Below are 19340 nucleotides of genomic sequence, written 5' to 3'. Positions count from 1 at the left end.
CAAAAGCTGGAAGCACTCCCTTTGAAAATGGGCATAAAACAAGGATGCCCCTTCTCAACACTCTTATTCAACACAGTATTGGAAGTTCTGGCCTGGGCAATCAGACAAGAGAAAGAAATAAAGGGTATTCAGATGGGAAGACAGGTATTAACTTGTCTCTGTTTTCAGATAACATGATTCTATATTTAGAAAACCCCATCATTTCAGCCTAAAACTCCTTAAGCTGATAAGCAACTTCAGCAAAGTCTCAGAATAAAAAAATCATTGTGCAAAAATCACAAGCATTCCTATAACTCAACAATAGACAAGGAGAGAACAAAATCGTGAATGAAATCCCATTCACAATTGCTACAAAGAGAATAAAACGCCTAGGAATACAGCTAACAAGGGATGTGAAGGACCTCTTCAAGGAGAACTACACACCACTGCTCAATGAAATAAGACAGGACAAAAACAAATGGAAAAACATTCCATCCTCATGGATATGAAAAATCAATATAGCAGGCCATGCCCGGTGGCTGACGCCTGTAATCCCTGCACTTTGGGAGGCTGAGGTGGGCAGATCATAAGGTCAGGAGTTTGAGACCAGCCTGGCGAACATGGTGAAACCCCATCTCTACTAAAAATACCAAAATTAGCCAGGTGTGGTGGTGCATGCTGTAATCCCAGCTACTCGGAAGCTGAGGCAGGAGAATTGCTTGAACCTGGGAGGCGGAGGTTGCAGTGAGCCGCGACTGTGTCACTGTACTCCAGCCTGGGTGACAGAATGAGACTCTGTCTCAAAAACAAAACAAAACAAAACAAAAATTGTGAAAATGGCCATACTGCCCAAAGTAATTTACAGATTTAATGTTATTCCCATCAAACTACCATTGACATTCTTCACAGAATTAGAAAAAACTACTTTAAATTTCATATGGAACCAAAAAGAGCCCGTATAGCCAAGACAATCTTAAGTAAAAAGAACAAAGCTGGAAGCATCACACCACCTGACCTCAAACTATAGTACAAGGCTACAGCAACCAAAACAAGATGGTACTGGTACCAAAACAAATATATAGACCAATGGAACAGAGCAGAGACCTCAGAAATAACACCTCAAATCTACAACCATCTGATCTTCACCAAACTTGATAAAAACAAGCAATGGGAAAAGGATTCCCTATTTAATAAAAGGTGCTGGGAAAACTGGCTAACAATATGCAGAAAACTGAAACTGGACCCCTTCCTTACACCCTATATAAAAATTAACTCAAGACAGATTAAAACTTAAATGTAAAACCCCAAACCATAGAAACACTAGAAGAAAACCTAGGCAATACCATTCAGGACATAGGCATGGCCAAAGACATCATGATAAAAACACCAAAAGCAATTGCAACAAAAGCCAAAATTGACAAATGGGATCTAATTAAACTAAAAAGCTTCTGCACAGCAAAAGAAACTATCATCAAAGTGAAAAGGCAACTTACAGAATGGGAGAAAATTTTTGCAATCCACCCATCTGATAAAGGTCTAATATCCAGAATCTACAAACTTCAATTTACAAGAAAAAAAAAAAACATCAAAAAGTGGGCAAAGGATATGAACTGACACTTTCAAGAGAAGACATTTATGCAGCCAACAAACATATGAAAAAAACCTCAACATCACTGATCATTAGAGAAATACAGCTCAAAACCACAATGAGATACTATCTCACGCCAGTCAGAATGGCGATCATTAAAGAGTCAGAAAACAACAGATGCTGAAGAGGCTGTGGAGAAATAGGAATGCTTTTACACAGTTGGTGAAAGCATAAATTAGTTCAACCATTGTGGAAGACAGTGTGGTGCTTCCTCAAGGATCTAGAACCAGAAATATCATTTGACCCAACAATCCCACTACTGGGTATATACCCAAAGGATTATAAATCATTCTACTATAAAGACACATGCGCATGTATGTTTATTGCAGCACTATTTACAATAGCAAAGACATGGAATCAATATACAAATGTCCATCAATTATAGACTAGATAAAGAAAATGTGGTACATATACACCATGGAATACTATGCAGCCATAAAAAGGAATGAGACCATGTCCTTTTCAGGGACATGGGTGAAGCTGGAAGCCATCATCCTCAGCAAACTAACACAGGAACAGAAAACCAAACACCGCATGTTCTCACTCCTAAGTGGGAACTGAATAATGAGAACACATGTATATAGGGAGGGGAACATCACACAGCAGGGCCAGTCGGGATGGGGAGCAAGGAGAGGGAGAGCATGAGGACAAATAGCTAATGTATACAGGGCTTAAAACCTAGAGGACAGGTTGATAGGTGCAGCAATCCACCATGGCACACATACACCCATTTAACAAACCTACACCTTCTGCACTTTTATCCCAGAACTTAAAATAAAAGAAAATAAAATAAAGGAAAAGAAAAATAAAATAAACCACCTAAAAGTTGAGCTGAACACAATAAAAAAAAGACATTCCTCTCCTGACAAAAATACTAAAACAAAAATGTATCATATCCCTGTGGAATTGCTGAGATTAGGGCCACTTCAAAAACATGAAAAACACAGTGGTGATGATTCCTAACACCTCGCTACTTACCTCGCCTATTTGGCTGGTCTGTGCACACTGAGATGGACTTGGTGAAGGTTGGCTTATCAGAAACAGAGTCAGAGGGTGACTCCAATTACAGATGTTCCTTTATACGTGGTGACTACTTGGGCAAATCCAAATATGTCCTGACACCTGCTATGCAGCTAATGATTTGGCAAATTCTTTTACCTCCTTACCAATTAGTAAGGACAGTTGGAAATAATTCACTTTTAGCTGGCAAGGACCCCTTCACTGTTAGATGTCAAAAACTTTCCCAGTCCATGGTAGACAGGAGCCTTGATTGTCTAGATATCCTGTGGGACATAATGCTGACAATAAAATACGGATCACATCACCCAAATGTCTTAGTAGACATATTTGTGCCTCTGTGGTGGAAAGTATTGACATTTCCAGTGCTTGACAATTCAGCAATGTTTCTAAATGTGGCCTGGATGTTACTGGGATATTCTTCTTATATAAAAGGAAAATTTCTGCACCTAAGATAACCTAAAACTCAGGAAGAGATACAGTGCTTTTTAGATTCCTTTACATACTAGAAAAAAATCATATTATTCACTTTGGTGTGTTGCTCTAGCCCATTTACAGAATAGCCCAAAGAGCTTTAATCTGAGAAAGAAAAGGCTCTGTTGCTTACTCATTTGCAAGGTGCTCTGATGGTGAGTCCAGTTAACCCTGTTTACTTATTCAGTGCTATCGGAAGTTTCATGGCTGTGTGGGTTAGTTGGTTATTTGGTTAGTTGCTTTGCAATTGAGCTCTGGTAGAAATTACACACTTGACCATGACCTAGCAAGTGACCGTGCAACCTGAGATTGCCGTGAAGAACTAAGTACTACCTGATCTGCCAGGCTATAAGACTAGGCTCAAATAGAAGTAATTACAACCGAGTGGAAGTGATCTATTGGAAATCAGGCTCAAGCGGTAGAGAAAGAACAAGGCACACGAAAAGGTAGCCCAGACTCAGCATCTACTCATGCTACATTGCTCATCTATTTCAATGGAAATTTATGACCTCATGGGGAATAATCAGTTGATGAGGGATACATAAAATTCAGGGTTAGTTTACAGAGAAACCTGTACAATAAATAAGCAACAAGCAGAAATATAATGCCATGGCAATGAAGCCCCTCTAAAGAGTGGTAATAAAAAATAGTGTAAAATTGAAATGCATAAGTGGACTCATGTGCAGTTCCTACGGTTGTTCACTCCGTGTGGCAGGAGACAAGCATGTGTTGGATCTATGCTGATTCATGGACAATGGCTAAACATGGCTGGATGGTCAGGGACATCAAAACAATGAGTTTGCAAGATTGGTGACAAGAAGGTCTATTCAGTGGCCAGGATAGACACTTTTAAAACCTTTCACTTGTATGAGCCCCTTATTGTTCCTGAGCCAGTTTGTAACATTTCACCTGCATTGGTTTCATTTTGCTAGTGAATAGATTATATTAAAGGTTGGGTTTTGTTTTGTTTTCCAACTGGGTTGTTTTGGTGGTGAAATACAACACCTTGAAGGACTTCAGATCTTCTGTAGATGGGTTTTATTATAAAAACACCCTAGACAAAATATACTGATTTTTCAAGCGCAAGAAAGGATTGCTGATCATTGTAGGTGTTCAGATAAAAAGAACAGCTACTTTACATGTAAAATAAAATGCTAATTCTTTTTAGCTGTAGAAAATAGCCAGCAATAGCCCAGATCTTTATCCCATGCATACAGCCCATCTGATAAGAGAATGAGGCAATTAGGTGTCCTATCCCAAAAAAGAAAGAAACAGATTTTAGATTATAGTAAGGTTATGTGAAATACCTTATATATGAATTATTCATAGAGTATTATTAGAAATAATTATTTACTAAATGAATATAAAATTCTGAATTTCAGTCCAATTCAAAAAGTACTGACTTAGAATCTAGTGTTTGCCAGGACATACACTGACTGGTCAACTAAACACACACACAAATAATAATTTCCTCTAGTTTTAAGAGCTTTACATTTTAAGTATCCATTATCAAGCAAAGGAACACAAAATGAGGCCTGAATTTAACCTGTGAAATATGATGGACATGGTGGTAGAAATGTGAGTTAGCAAGCCCTATGGAATGTGTATTATTTTGAATCAACAGATAACCATTTCTAGCATTTCATGTAAAATTATGAAAACTTCTTCTTATTCAACTTTTTAAAATATATGTTAAACATTCAGTAATACCTATCACATCATGTAAATGTATTATCTTTCTGTCTTTCACTGTCCAATACAATAGCCACTAGCCATATTTACAATTTAAAATTATAATCCTCAGTCAGTAGCCACTAGCCACATTTACAATATAAAATTCAATCCTCAGTCACACTGGTCACATTTTAAGTGTATGATGTCACATGTGCCCAGGGCCCCTGATATGACCTTCCATGTTATATTATGGAAATCTTCCATTATCACAAAAAGTTTTCTTGGTCTTATAAGTTGAACCTGTCTTCCAAATTAATGGAATGGGTGCAGCCACTGATTTTTAAAGTTAATGAATATTGATCCTTTTTTTTGTCCATATTGAATTTTATTCGATTTAATTGAATATGTTCTATTCTGTTGTAAAATTAATGGCTTACTTTCTTTTCTCTTTCTGGTTGTAAAACAAATGTCTTACTTTCTTCTGTTGGCAAGCGTCTCTTCACTGTTCCTTGTGGTGGTCTTCATTCCATGCTTCTCTTTGCTCTGATCAAAAGAACAACGGGGGCTTTGTGTGGGTGTTCTTACAGGGCGGCCACAAATCCTATTTACCTTTTAAATAGAAAACATTAAAAGGTAGTTAGAAATCATACTCCACCTTTCTGAGAATGTGATGTTTCATAGGGCCCAAAACAACGACACGTTTTTGCTTTCACCTCAATATTAATCTTAAATATAATATGTATATATAATGTTTGTCAATTTTTCTAACAGAGGAAAGTAAATTATCTGAATACGGCAATTATGATAAATGGATGTCATGGACATTTATGTGGTTTGCAGTATACATGTGTAAGATACGCAAAATCAGACAACTATATTAATAAACTGACTTATTTGTGTAACATTACTTTACCAAAATAGATATTATTTATGATTTATATGTATAACTAATCACATACTTGTCCTATTTTAAAATGAAATAAGTTGCTGTTGAATATGGGATCCTTTTCTAAATGAATTCCAAGGCCAAAAGCAAATATCTTTGTAGTTTTCTTCTTAACGTCCTTTCTTAGAAATGACGATGAATATTTTTAATATGAAGATCTCCTTGTATAATAGTTCTGCATCTTCTTTCTCAGTCTGGTGTAATTTTAGGGTGTTATTACAGTGTTGTTTAAAAAATAATTTATCCCCATTGAAAAATGTATTGTTTCTTTAATACTTATCTAGTAAAGAGCTCTGTATAATTTACATAATTATCATTGAAAAAATTAAGTAATTATTTTACCATATAAAGCATCAAAAAGATTAATATGATACCTTGTATAATTGAAAAGGCAGAGTAATATAACTGGAAATACGTAAAAGCATTGCCTGGAATCAGGAGACTCTGGTTCTGGTCCTAATTTTTCCTTTCTTTATATTGAGACCTTAAAAATATAATAGAACCTCTTTGAATGTGATTTCCTAATGTGCACAATGAAGAAGTTAGAATAAATTATTCCAAAGTTCCCTTAAAGTTATAAATCTCTTTGATTTTCCATGTAATGAGTATTGAAGAAGCTATGCATCCATTTCATTTATTTTACCCATATTTATTTTATTTCTAGTATTTGCAAAGCACATATATTAAATGTTATAATAGGGAAAATAAGAGTAACTAAAGTTTCTCCTAATAGAGCTTGTAATTTAAGAGGGAAGAAATAAAGGAATCCTTCCAATCATCAAAATGCAAGTTGTATGTGTCAAAAAAGTGAGGCTGACAATGGATGTCTGAGAGAGGTGGGATCCTTGCCCGGTGGGGGTGGTGGGTGAAGAAGGATATCAGCAAAGACTACCCTGGGAAAGGCTACTACCCATCGGGATGAGACTTGGAGCATCTGTTGAGCCTGGATATGTTGAGGTTTATTTCAGTTCAATCAAATTAAAAATAAATATCTGTTATACCCTACTATGTTAATTGCTAGAGATACAAATCTGAATAAGGCATGGCCTCATGTACACAGTTGAGATGAAAGTTACACAGGTAAAATAGCAACTGTCATATAACATGACAAGAGCAACCCATTACAAGGATGTCAAAACGTTGTAACACATGGTTCTAGCAACTACACTGTGCATTTGGAACAAGAAGTACATGGCGTGAGAAATGGGTGTAGCAAGAAGAGGTAAGGCTGGTGTGAAAGACATAAACATGCCATCATATGACTTGGATACCGAGCTAAAGGACTTGTGAGAGCAAATGGAATGCAGGCAAAAGCTTCCAAGCAGGGAAAGCACTGCTTCAGATTTCCACATGAGAAAACTCATCACAGCAGCCGTGCAGACGGAGGAAAAAGGGAGGTCCTTCAGCAGGCCCATGGAAAATGTCAAGGCTGGAAGTCGGCAGAGAAGCAGTAAAATGGAAGGAGTGGATTTCAGAGACGCACAGGAGGGACAAGAGTAGCACTTGGATATGGATTTGATAGAGAGTTTTCTCAGAACGAAGAACAGTGATGATGGGCAAAGGAAAAGTCCTCAGAGGGTAGGTGCCAGAAAACATGAGGCTGGCATGGACAATTGACAAAATTTTGCTTTGCTTGGAAAGATGGGTTCCTGACTGGTAAGCATAAAAGGAAATTATATTTAAAGGGTAAGTCAGAGAAAAGATTTTGGAGGGCTTTAAATGCCAGGCTAAGGAGCTTTATTTTTTAGATAAAAGCTCCTGATGGTTGCTCAAAATGTAAAATGCCACAGCTGAAGTTTAGCAAATGCATGAGGCCGCACTGTAGAAGTTGGACTAGACAGAGAAAACCATTCAAGGCAAGTAAACTGTTAATAGACTTTTCAAGTAGTCCTGAATAAGAAATCTTAATTTTGAACTGCAGTAGTGACAGTGTTCATGAGTTACAGATAGAAGAGAGGCAAAGTCAACAGGGCCGGGCAAATGATTGACAGTGAGAAGTAAAAGAAGCATAAGGATAAGGCGGTAAAAGGCTCAAAGTGAATTTCCACTTTGAAAAATAGTGATAGTGAAGTATAAATCTATTAGAAACGTGCTAAATTATTCACAAAAATGAGGAAAGTATGTTCGCTGTATGTTCATCAACAACTCCTAGTAACAAGAACCCAAGGAAGACGATCTAAGTTGACAGTGGTTTTAAGTGGATAGAGTAAGATTATTTGGCCACACCACAGAACAGTTTGAAATAAAGAAGCAAAGAGGAAGGGAAACAGAATCTGCAATCACGATCCAGTGTGCCTTGTCATAGGGTTTGAGGCAAGTTATGGAACTTCTATGTATCTTAGTTTTCTCATCTTTGAAACTCAAGAAAATAAAACGACTTTGAAGTTATGAGTTCAGAGAAATCTTATCTCATCCTGTCCCTCCCTCGTCAGACCTCAGATTGTAACTGCTATTTATTGAACATGTTTCCTAGGAAGGCAGACTGAGAGCTGAAAAATACCAGCCTTGCAACACCTTTATCCCCATTATCATCTTTGCAATTATTTTTTCAAATACAAAAGAAAATGCTCTAGCCATAGACTTATAAGGTATCTTTGATTGTATCCAAAGATACAAGCATATATAGCTGATTCTAATAAATGCAAGTAAATTTCAAAGCCCTTATATTTGTTGACTTGCTATGAGGGAGATTAACTTCATACTTTATTGAAAAGAAAAGGAAAACCATCTGTTATCAGGACACTACCCTGTCACCTCAGCTCCCTAGAGGTGAGCCAATTTGGGTGGCACCTTTCAATACTAGTACCTTCTTGCCATTGAAAAAACCTTCACACTTACGTTGACAATTTTTCATCTCTGACTTATACTGCAATTTCCTTCTTAATTCTCCTCCCTGGTCTCTACCATTTTCCCCTGCAATCAGTCTGAAATGTCTTGGAAAAAATTGTTTTCCTCCCTAATGCTTATCTACTCCGGTTTTCAGTTCCTTCCCAGGCTTCCCACTGATTTTCAAGTTCCCATCTCACCTTGAAATGACTCTCTTAGTTGCTCCTAGCCCATATCACTACCACCATTCTGATCAAGTATTTGTTTCAACAACTGCTTGTCACTTAGCTGACTTTCCCCATTCTCACTGTAATCTTGGCACTACATGCAAAAGCACAAACTTTAGAGCCTCCCCCAACTGTGCACTCAGTCTTATTCAAATGTTCAGATTTTCAAAGCATTTTACAAAAAAACTTTGTAAAGAATAACTTAAATTGTTTATTTTCATTTGACTCAAAAAGCGGAGCTCCTCTTTCTTTTTGTTTTTGTTTTCTTTCTTTTTTTTTCCAGACAGGATCTCACTCTGTCGCCCAGGCTGGAGTGCAGTGCCATAATCATGACTCACTGCAGCCTTGACCTCCCTGGCTCAAGCAATCCTCCCACCTTGGCCTACAGAGTAGCTGGACTATAGGCGCATGCCACCATGCCTGGCTTATTTTTTATCCTTTTATTTTTTTGTAGAGATGGGATCTCACTATGTTGCCAGGGCTGGTCTCAAACCCGTGGCCTCAGGTGATCCTCCCACCTCAGCCTCCCAAAATGCTGGAATTACAGGCATGAGACACCATGCCCACCCCATAGTCTCCATTTCTTTTGCAATAGTACTTCCTTAATGTTTATTAATAATAATACAAGTTGAAAAGCAAAAATGTTTAGAATATTACAAATTGAAAAGGAAATTACAAATTGAAAAAAAAAAGGAGGTAGTTCGAGTGATTATTAAGCACACTGGGTTAGAGGAGGAGGCACAGGCTCACTTCACAGTCCCTTGGATGTCAGGGTAACTGATTGCTTTGCTTCAGGCCACATCTGGGATGCTTGGTGTTAACAGAGAGGCGGTTAATAGATTACATAAGGCATGAGTCTGCATGTATCCTTGATAATAATAATGATACATAAATAAAATAAGAAACAAAGTAGTTTGTGGACACATGTGCTGTGCTCCATTATATTAAATAACTCATATCATTATATTAAAAGCTAATTTTAAACTGTCCAGAGGAACTATGCTATTGGTAATTTCTTCTGTTATAACAACAAATTTGAGTTTATTTTCTCATGTTCAGTTCCCTTATGATTCTGAGAACTAGTTTCTAAAATTGCTGGCTGATTTTAGGGGTAAAATCTGTTCCCACAAATCTGTTCTTCTCAGTGTTGGAGAAGCTAATTCTTCAACACAGAGAGAAAGTCCATGATGTTAGTTTTATTTCAATGAGAACAAATTTAGGAAGGTATTAAGCTGGGCCAGGTCACTATGGGGGCAGAGGTAATGTCCCAGATACATTAGATTTGGATTTTATTTTTCAGACTATTATACTATATTAATAATTAATGGGCAAGGGAACAGAATTATCAGAGCCCTGTTTTAGAAAGATCTGCTATAGTCATTGCAATCAACAAAGAGACTATTCCAATAGGTGAGGTAAGAGAATATTGGAATAAACTCAGAACCAGTGAAATCAGAGAGGAAAAGGGAAAGTTCCTTTATGAGTGCAATGAATGGTATTTGACTAGGGGTTGACTCCCTATATAAGGTAAGAATGAAGAAGTTAAAGCTCTTGGTGGTTTTAAACCTAGTAATCGGCATGATTACAGAGCCAGACACTGATATATGGAAGTTAGAATGCAGAACAAATTTAGTTTATGGTGTACCTGTTTTTTTTTTTTGGAGGGAGAGATTAATTCTCATTTTGAGCTTTAATTGTGAGGTAATTTCTAAAAGACAGCTCTAAATAATAGATTGGAGATCAAAACCAAGTTAATGAATAGAATCGCATGCATAGAGCCAATAGTTAAACCCATGCAAATAGATGAAATCATAAAACGTATATAAAATGTATACAAAATGTAAATGGTAGAAGGAAAATCTTTCAGATGCAGGAGAAAGAGAACTCATAAAATACACTGTCCCCACCCCACAAAAAAGGAGGAGGAGAAGAGCTTTTACTATGTTGCTACATTTGTATCAATAGAAATGAAAAAATAAAAATAAAAATAAGTGATTACAAAATATTACGCCCTAAAACTATGGAACAACTGCCATCCAAATAGTAGATAGGCTACATTCAAGGTACAAATAATTCCATAAGCCAGGTACAGAAAACATATAAAAGTTATAACCATAATACCACTTTTAAAACACTAGTACATTCTAGTATTGCAACAAGGAATATTTATAGGAAGTTATAAATTATTAAGACTCCATAAAGCACTGCCTTTAAACAAGCTACCCATAAGGAAAATTCCAAATTTGTGCAAGGTGCCCAGTTCTTGGGGGAAACCATATAAAGTAATGTTAAGGTTGAGTAAGAGAGGAAACACATACTATCTCTGCTTGGCAAGAATTAGAGGCATGTTTATGCTATGGTTAGCAAAGAGTAAAGAAGGTCTTCTGTTAAAAGTGTTTACTTGGAGGCATGGAACCTTTCAGTTTTCCACAAGTTGTTTCTCCACATGGATTTCTGCTAGATATTGTCATAAATTTTCCCATTCTAACTCATATTATATTTTGAATTAAGGAAAAGAATAAGGAGGAAGAGGCAGAGGAAGGGAAAGTCATGGAGAAGCAGAAGCACATTTTAATAATCTCTTATTGGCCCCACTGTGAAAAGAATCTTGATTCCACGTTGCTATTTTTGCATTCCTATATATTAAACCACCAGAGGGCGCTTCTGCATTTCATTCCTATTCATAATTATTAATTGAACTTACTGTATGGGTCCATTTAAAGCATTTAGTTCAGGCTCTTAAAGGAAAATCCAACCTGTAGGCCCAAGTGACAAGTGCTTAGATATGAGAAATCTTCAGAAAAATCTAGTCTTTTATGTAAAACCACCAGGCTGAGGCTGCAGTGCCAATGTCATTAAATAAGAAATGGAAAACCAACCCATAATTGTAGACTAATTTGTCCAGACTGAGCTGTCTCAAAGTCAGGAATAGAGATACTGAGAATTGACCAAGGATTTCAATTATTTCCCCTTTTTCTCTTTCTCTCTTTTTCTTTCCTTTCTGATTTCCAGTTTTAAAGATGCCTTTTTTAGGAAGTTCAAAGACTGAAAGCCAAATCAATTTTTGTTCTTGTTTAGCTGCAGATGACAATGTCAATCAATACACTGAGCCCTCATTATTGGTAGGACATTATTGCAGTAGATGGGAATAGAGCAAGGAACCTTCTCTCTAGGAGTTTATATTCCAGTGAGAAAACTAAAATTATGACATTAAATAGACAACTTTAAGTCTTGATGAATGTTATTTAGTTAAAAATGCATCATTGGTAGTGGAATGGGGTAGAGTGGGGGTGGGGTGCTCCAGCCAGGTGGTCAATTGGTTTAAATACTATTTTCTACTTGTTTGGAAAGTAGTATTTAGGTTATGTTCTGAATAATGTTAACAAACAGCCATGGGAAGATCACAGGGAAAAACTTTATATGCAGAGAGAACAACTCTAAAATAGAAGAGAAAGAAAGGCCACTGAAACTGAAAAATGCCACATAGTACTGGGGAGCCTAGGGGGATGAGGCAAGAGGCAGACTGGCCAGATCATCGGGTAGTTTCCCACATGCTCTGCCAAGGGCTAAATTTGTGTTCTAAGTGGGCTCTGAAGTAACTGGAGAATTTTGAGCATGGCAGTAACATGATCTCTTTTATGTTTCAAAAAAAATATCACACTGGCTGTCATTTGGAGAGATGTATGCACAAGGCATAAGAAAATGGACAAGAGGCTGGGCACGGTGGCTCACGCCTGTAATCACAACACTTTGGGAGGCTGAGGCAGGCAGATCGCATGAGGTCAGGAGTTCGACACCACCCTGGCCAACACGGTGAAACCCTATCTCTACTAAAAACACAAAAATTAGCCAGGCGTGGTGGAAGGCACCTGTAAGTCCAGCTACTCAAGGGGCTGAGACAGGAGAATTGCTTGACCCTGGAAGGTGGAAGCTGCAGTGAGCTGAGATTGCACCATTGCATTCCAGCCTGGGCAACAAGAGTGAAACTCAGTACCCCCACCAAGAAAGAAAGAAAGAAGGAAGGAAAGGAAAGGAAAGGAAAGGAAAGGAAAGGAAAGGAAAGGAAAGGAAAGGAAAGGAAAGGAAAGGAAAGGAAAGGAAAGGAAAGGAAAGGAAAGGAAAGGAAAGGAAAGGAAAGGAAAGAAAGAAAAGAAGAAAGGAAGAAAGGAAGAAAGGAAGGAAGAAAGGAAGAAAGAAAGAAAGAAAATGGACAAGATAAAAATAGTGAATCCAGCTATGAAGTTTTGAGTGTGTTTCAGGGGAGAGATGATGTTGCCTTTGCTAAGGGTGGTCTATGAGGACTGAGATCCAGTTGGAAGATCTATCTATCTGGATCTATCTGTCTATCTATCTGGATCTATTTATTGAAGGAGGAGACAGCAGAACTTGAGGGGTGGATTAAACATAGCAAGTGAAAGAAAGACAGATTCATGAATCTCTGGTATCTTTTGTCTGAAGCGACTGGGCACATGAAGGTATCATTAAATGAGATAGAGAAGACTAAAGGAAGAGATTTGGGAAGAAATTAAGTCTCTCTTGGACATATTTGGCTTCCTATGACAATCAGTCATCCAAGAGGAGCTGTCCAATATGCTGTTAGTTACCTGAACTGAAAGCTCAAGGGAGAGATCAGGCAAGGTACAAAAATGTGGTTTTCAACAGCAGGCAGCTGGATGAGCATAGGGGAAAGACAGTGCTGAAGACTGATTCTTGGGCATTCCAACATTTAGATGTGGAGACCAAAGGAAGTTGAAAATGATTCTGAGATGAAGCTCAAGGAGAAGTAAGGCAATCTCAGAAGAGTGAGTTATCTCAAACTACAAATGCAGAAAGCATTTATTGTTGTTTTTAAAGATTAAATGATTAAATGTTTCAAAAGCTACTGAAAATTCAAGTAAAATGAAGACTAAAATTCATCATTGGCTCTAATCAGAAGAAGACTATCAGTGATTTGTGGAAAGTGTAGTTTCAGCACAGAGTCACGTAAGAAAGCACAGTGATCAGTGGGGGTGCAAGAGATAAAGATAAATAAGAAATACACAAATCATTCAGGGAATTTTGGAGAAAGAAGGCAGATTTATGGGACAAAGCCTAGAGAAGGGATGGAATCTAGTGAGATTCTGTTTTGTTTTGTTTTTTGGGGGGACAGTAGCCATTACCACATGATTATATTTTTAATGTAGAGACCTCGTTTCATATAATTTGATCCAAAATACTTCTATTGCAAAACAAGTGAGACAACATTTTCCATAGTGTGGAAGTGTCAGGGAGACATGCAGTTTAAACATATAACCTGAATTTGACATGCCTTTCTTTATAGCTTTATCCAAGGCTGATTAGAATTGTATTCACCTGCTTTGAAGGTACTAGATCATCTAAATGGAGATTTGGTAAAGACAGAAATAAGAGCAAAAAAAAAAAAAATGAGGGAGAAGAGTAAGTATATTGAACATTTCCATAAGATAAAGTGATTTTGGAATTAGAAATAAAGGAGTAGAATACATTTTATTCTAAAATTGGCAAAAACACCCATAAGTCCATCACCCCTTTTTATATTAGCTGTCTTTTTCCTATGAATTTTTACATGGCAATTTTATATTCTTCTTTTTCAATTAAAATTGCATTGCAAACAGTTTCCTACACCATAGATCTATTTTGTGAATATCATGTCAATAACTGAATAAAAGTAAAAATAATGGAGTAAGTCAGCTGGAATGGTAGGAAATAATGACCATAATGTGAGATATCTGACTTGCAGATTTCAGAGATAGTGCAGGTATTGGTGTTGGATTTGGGAAGGCAGGAGAAATCAGACACACAGGTTGGAGTAATGATCTTGGATAATCCAAAAGTCTTCAGCTCCTGATGGTCACTGGTATAAACAGGAAAGTAAGGCTTCATAGACTTGATCCTAGCAGTCAGAGCACACATATTCAAGGACCTAGGGGAGGCTGGAGGGTCACGGCAGCTTGCACATCTGTGGAGGCAGGCCAAGACTTTGGCAGCAGTCAGCAGGATGCTGACTCACCAGAGCAAACGGGCAACTGCAGATTCTAGAACACGTGCTATTGACCTTAATCAATTCACTTGCAAGCTCTGTCCATCCTTTGACATTTGCAAAATAGACATACTTGATTCACACGCAGCTGTGATGTGAGGATTTGGTAAATAAATAAGTAAATAAATAAATAAATGTAGGTTTTTTTTTGTCTTTAACTGTGTGAAGTATTATTGATAATGGCAATAAAAACTGGAAATAAAATACATTTTGCCCTCTAATTTCTTATCTTCAAAGAGTTTATAATCTAGTTAGGGAGGCAGAATTTCTAAGTATGAAATGTATTGATAATTATATAAAGTTAACTTCAGTACAATAGAAACACCATCTCAATGGGGTATAAAGTATGTGCCAAAGAAATGCTATAAGCCATGAGTGGTATAGGAGCCAGAGAAAATCACCTGGAACCAGGGTCATCAGGGAAATCTTTAGATAAACCCTGAAAAATTAGTGGAAAGAAAAGAGAGGAATTCTACCCTGAGAGCAAGAGTATGCAGATGGGGGTAGAATTCCAAACTGTGCTATTAATTTGGTTATACTCGGGAAAGCTTGATTCAATCACATTTTTAAATATGGTGTCCAAGAAAATATAATAATTTTCCTCACATGACCATTGAGCTTTGTGATATTTTAAACCCTCATGAGTTAGGTAGCACCACAAACTACTAAACTCTTCTTCATCAAGAGAAGAAAGCCAGCTACTACAATATCAATACTGAGGTTGTGAGAAACCACAGAGAAGGGGAAAAAAAGCCACTGGGAAGCAAGTTTAAGATTAGGGGAAAGTGGCCAGGCTCAGTGGCTCACGCCTGTAATCCCAGCACTTTGGGAGGTCAAAGCGGGTGGATCACGAGGTCAGGAGATTGAGACCATCCTAGCTAACATGGTGAAACCCCATCTCTACTAAAAATACAAAAAATTAGCCACGCGTGGTGTCGGACGCCTGTAGTCCCAGCTACTCCGGAGGCTGAGACAGGAGAATGGCGTGAACCCGGGAAGCGGAGCTTGCAGCGAGCCGAGATCGCGCCACTGCACTCCAGCCTGGGCTATAGAGAGAGACTCCATCTCAAAAACAACAACAACAACAACAAAAAAGATTAGGGGAAAGTGGGAGGCTAAGTAATATCTCTAGACATGTAAAATCAAAATTTGACCATTTCATTTATCAGTGGGTGTAAGAATCCTACATTGAAAAAGCAATTTTTTAAAAATAATAACTAGATAAAAGCAAAATGGAGAATAAATCGATATGACCATATTTTCTCTACACTTCCAAAGCTGAAAATGTATGAAGATGCTCTAGAAACAGCACCAGCTAGGGGTTTAAAATGTGCAACCAGGCCAGGCGCGGTGGCTCACGCCTGTAATCCCAGCACTTTGGGAAGCCGAGGTGGGCAGATCACAAGGTCAGGAGTTCGAGACCAGCCTGGCCAATATGGTGAAACCCCATCTCTACTAAAAATACAAAAATTAGCCGGGCATGATGGCAGGCATCTGTAGTCCCAGCTACTCGGGAGGCTGAGACAGGAAAATCGCTTGAATCCGGGAGGTGGAGGTTGCAGTGAGCCAAGATCCCGTCATTGCACTCTAGCCTGGATGACAAGAGTGAAACTCCGTCTAAAAAAAAAAAATGCACAAGCAAAGGCTGTTCTGCTTTCATCAGGTATCTCACCTTTTCACTTCCCCGCTCCTGCACTGGAATTTCCTTCACTCAAGAGTGAGCTTTCCCTAGCTCTTCTCAGATAGATGGAAGGACTACCTTGCCGACTTTCTCTCCAACACTCTCTCAGCTCTAATCCTTCCCTCCAGGTCCCCCAATTAATCTTCCTAAAGCACATTACTGATCAAACTGCTCTGAACCAAAGCCTTTGGTGGTTCTTCCCATCTCCTAATGAGGACAAACCAAATTATTTCACGTGAATTTACAGCTGAAGCTGGAAATTTCCCAGCACTCCACTTTGAGTATCCTACACTTCAGCTAAATTGTGTTACAGTCTCCGGAGTCACCCTGTACTTCTCAGTCTCTACTTTTCTTTTTTTCTCCTTGCCTGTTTCCACTTCTTCAGATGTGTTTAAAATATCACCTATGAAATTAAATTGCTCTCGATCTCTCAACTTGAGTTTATTTATCAACCTTGCCAGCACTTGGTTTGCACGTCCCCGGTGGGATTTGTCCTGTAGCAATGTGGAGTAGAGCAGAGGAAGTATTTTGTTTGGTCGTGTTTACAGTTGTTCTCAGTAACTACCAATCCCTCTCCCAGTCCCCAGAACAAAGCTAATAGCCATTTACGCAAATGAATTAATACTTTTGTTCTCAATAACTCATTTGTTGGAAATAGTCACATGACAATGCAGGAGACGATTTAAATGCTCCTTTCCTAGAGTACTCAAATATAATATCATGCCTTCCTTCTGATAGCATGGAGACCTTGTAAGTTTTTCTGCCTTTGTCATTCCTCACATCTACTTACCTATAACATTCCATGCACATTCATGTGTCATATATTGCACAGTGAGAAAGGCAGTTAAAACAGACTGCTGACTGCAGTTTCAACATATTTGATAGACAAATGCTTATTATGCAGAATATTTGAAAAACTAAGAAAAAGATAACCAAATAAAAAATAAATGAACACAAGATATGAATACATAAGTCACAGATATAATGCAGATGGCAATAAACATAAAAGCTGATCAACCTCAATATTTATCTTTGAAATTAAAAATATAATTTCATCCAACCAAATAGAAAAACATTTAAATATTCACAGTATCAATTGTTTGTCAAGGTATGAGAAACCAATAGTCTCTCATGTTACTGTGAATGTAAAGTGGTAAATCCTCTAATGAGGTGGAGGTAGGGTATTGGCTGTTTTTATGATGTTTGTAAGTGTATACTTTCTACCAGGCAGTAATTCTCATTAACCATAGCTCACCTAAAAACACAACTACACTTAAGAACAAGGAGGCATATACAAGGATGCTCAATAGATCATTTATTTTGAATAATGAAAAACTGAAAACTAATGCCCATCATTCTTCAACGACTATAAAATCGATAGTATGTTATATAGTTTTTATGTACCTTGTAATCTTTAAAAAAAAAAAATCAAGATGAGCCAGGCATGGTGGCTCATGCCTGTAATCCCAACACTTTTGGAATTTGAGGTGGAAGAATCGCTTGAGGTCAGGAGTTCAAGATTAGCCTGGGATACAGAGTGAGACCATGTCTCTACAAAAAGTATTTTTTAAAAACAAGATGAGCATGGTGCTGTGCACCTGTAGTCCCAGCTATTCAGGAGGCTGAGGTGGGAGGATCGCTTGAGCCTAGAAGTTAGAAACTATAGTGAGCCCTGTTCAAGCCACTGCACTCTAGCCTGGGTGACACACACTCACACACACAGAGAGAGAGAGAGAGAGAGAGAGAGAGAGAGAGACCCTATCTTAAAAAAAAAAACTTCAAGATAATTTATGAACAAAAAACTGAAAATGATAAGGTATCATGTGTGGTATTTAAATTAAAATACCACATATTTCTATTGTTATAGTTATTTATACATATAAATGAATTTTAAATGTCTGGAAGGGTATATAAGCAATCCCAAATGGTGGATGCTGACAGAGAAGGGAAAGCAAGCTGGCCAAGACCCAACCTTCTATAACCTTATCCTCACATTTACAAACACATGTATTTACATTTTGTTCTTTTTTGTCTGATTTTACCAAATTAGAATTATACTCTATACTTCTCCACGACAGATTTTGTCACTTAAATGTCACGTATTTCAAGAATATATCCAGCAATTAGTAGATATATACAATTATGTTTTATAATTTATCTATGTGTGCGTGTAGATATCCACACATATACATACTCATATAATGTTTTATACACAGGATCATATCATACATCCTGGTGAAGTAACAGGCAGGACTTGTCTCTGGAGGCCAGGTTCAGACACCAGACCAAATTAACAACTAGCTAAAACAGGGATGGGGCGGAAGCAGCTTTCTGTGAGACACCCCTACAGTGTGCCATGTCAGTTTACCATTGCCATGGCAATACCCTGGAGCTGCTGCCTCTTTCCACAGCCATGACCAGATGACCCAGAAATGGCTACCCTTTTCCTAGAAATTTCTGCATAAACCACCCCTCAATCTGCATGTAATTAGAAGTAGGTATAAACACGACTTACAGAACTGCCCTGAGCTGCTACTCTCAACACATTGCCTATGGAGGAGCTCTGCTCTGCAGGAGCAGTCACAGAGCTGGAACACTGCCTGAGCTGTAACACCCCCGGACCTGGAACACTGCTGCTTCAAAAAAACTGTTTTCTTCTACCGTGGGTTGACCCTTAAGTTCTTTCCCGGGCAAAGCAAGAAACCCTCCCAGCCTAAGCCCCAGTTGGGGCTTCACCTGTCCTGCATCACTGGGTTCTCATTTTTTTTTTTAATGCCATAGACTTTTCCTATTATTTTGCTTGCTTCTCT

At 37.9% G+C, this 19340-nt stretch overlaps 1 protein-coding gene across 1 annotated transcript in view; it reads right to left on the bottom strand.

Annotated features, from left to right (window-relative positions):
• The window catches only part of GPC5 (glypican 5), a 1465923-nt gene that overhangs the window by 1130442 nt on the left and 316141 nt on the right, over positions 1–19340 (bottom strand). Inside the window, exon 4 of the mRNA XM_019039972.4 lies at positions 5268–5401. Coding sequence (XP_018895517.3) covers positions 5268–5401 — 134 coding nt within the window. The remainder of the gene's footprint in view (positions 1–5267; positions 5402–19340) is intronic.

Source organism: Gorilla gorilla, chromosome 14, assembly GCF_029281585.2.
Source record: "Gorilla gorilla gorilla isolate KB3781 chromosome 14, NHGRI_mGorGor1-v2.1_pri, whole genome shotgun sequence".
In the NCBI taxonomy this organism is placed as follows: Eukaryota; Metazoa; Chordata; class Mammalia; order Primates; family Hominidae; genus Gorilla; species Gorilla gorilla.
The sequence above is the reverse complement of the archived record's forward strand: the minus strand, read 5'-3'. Positions and strand labels throughout refer to the sequence as shown.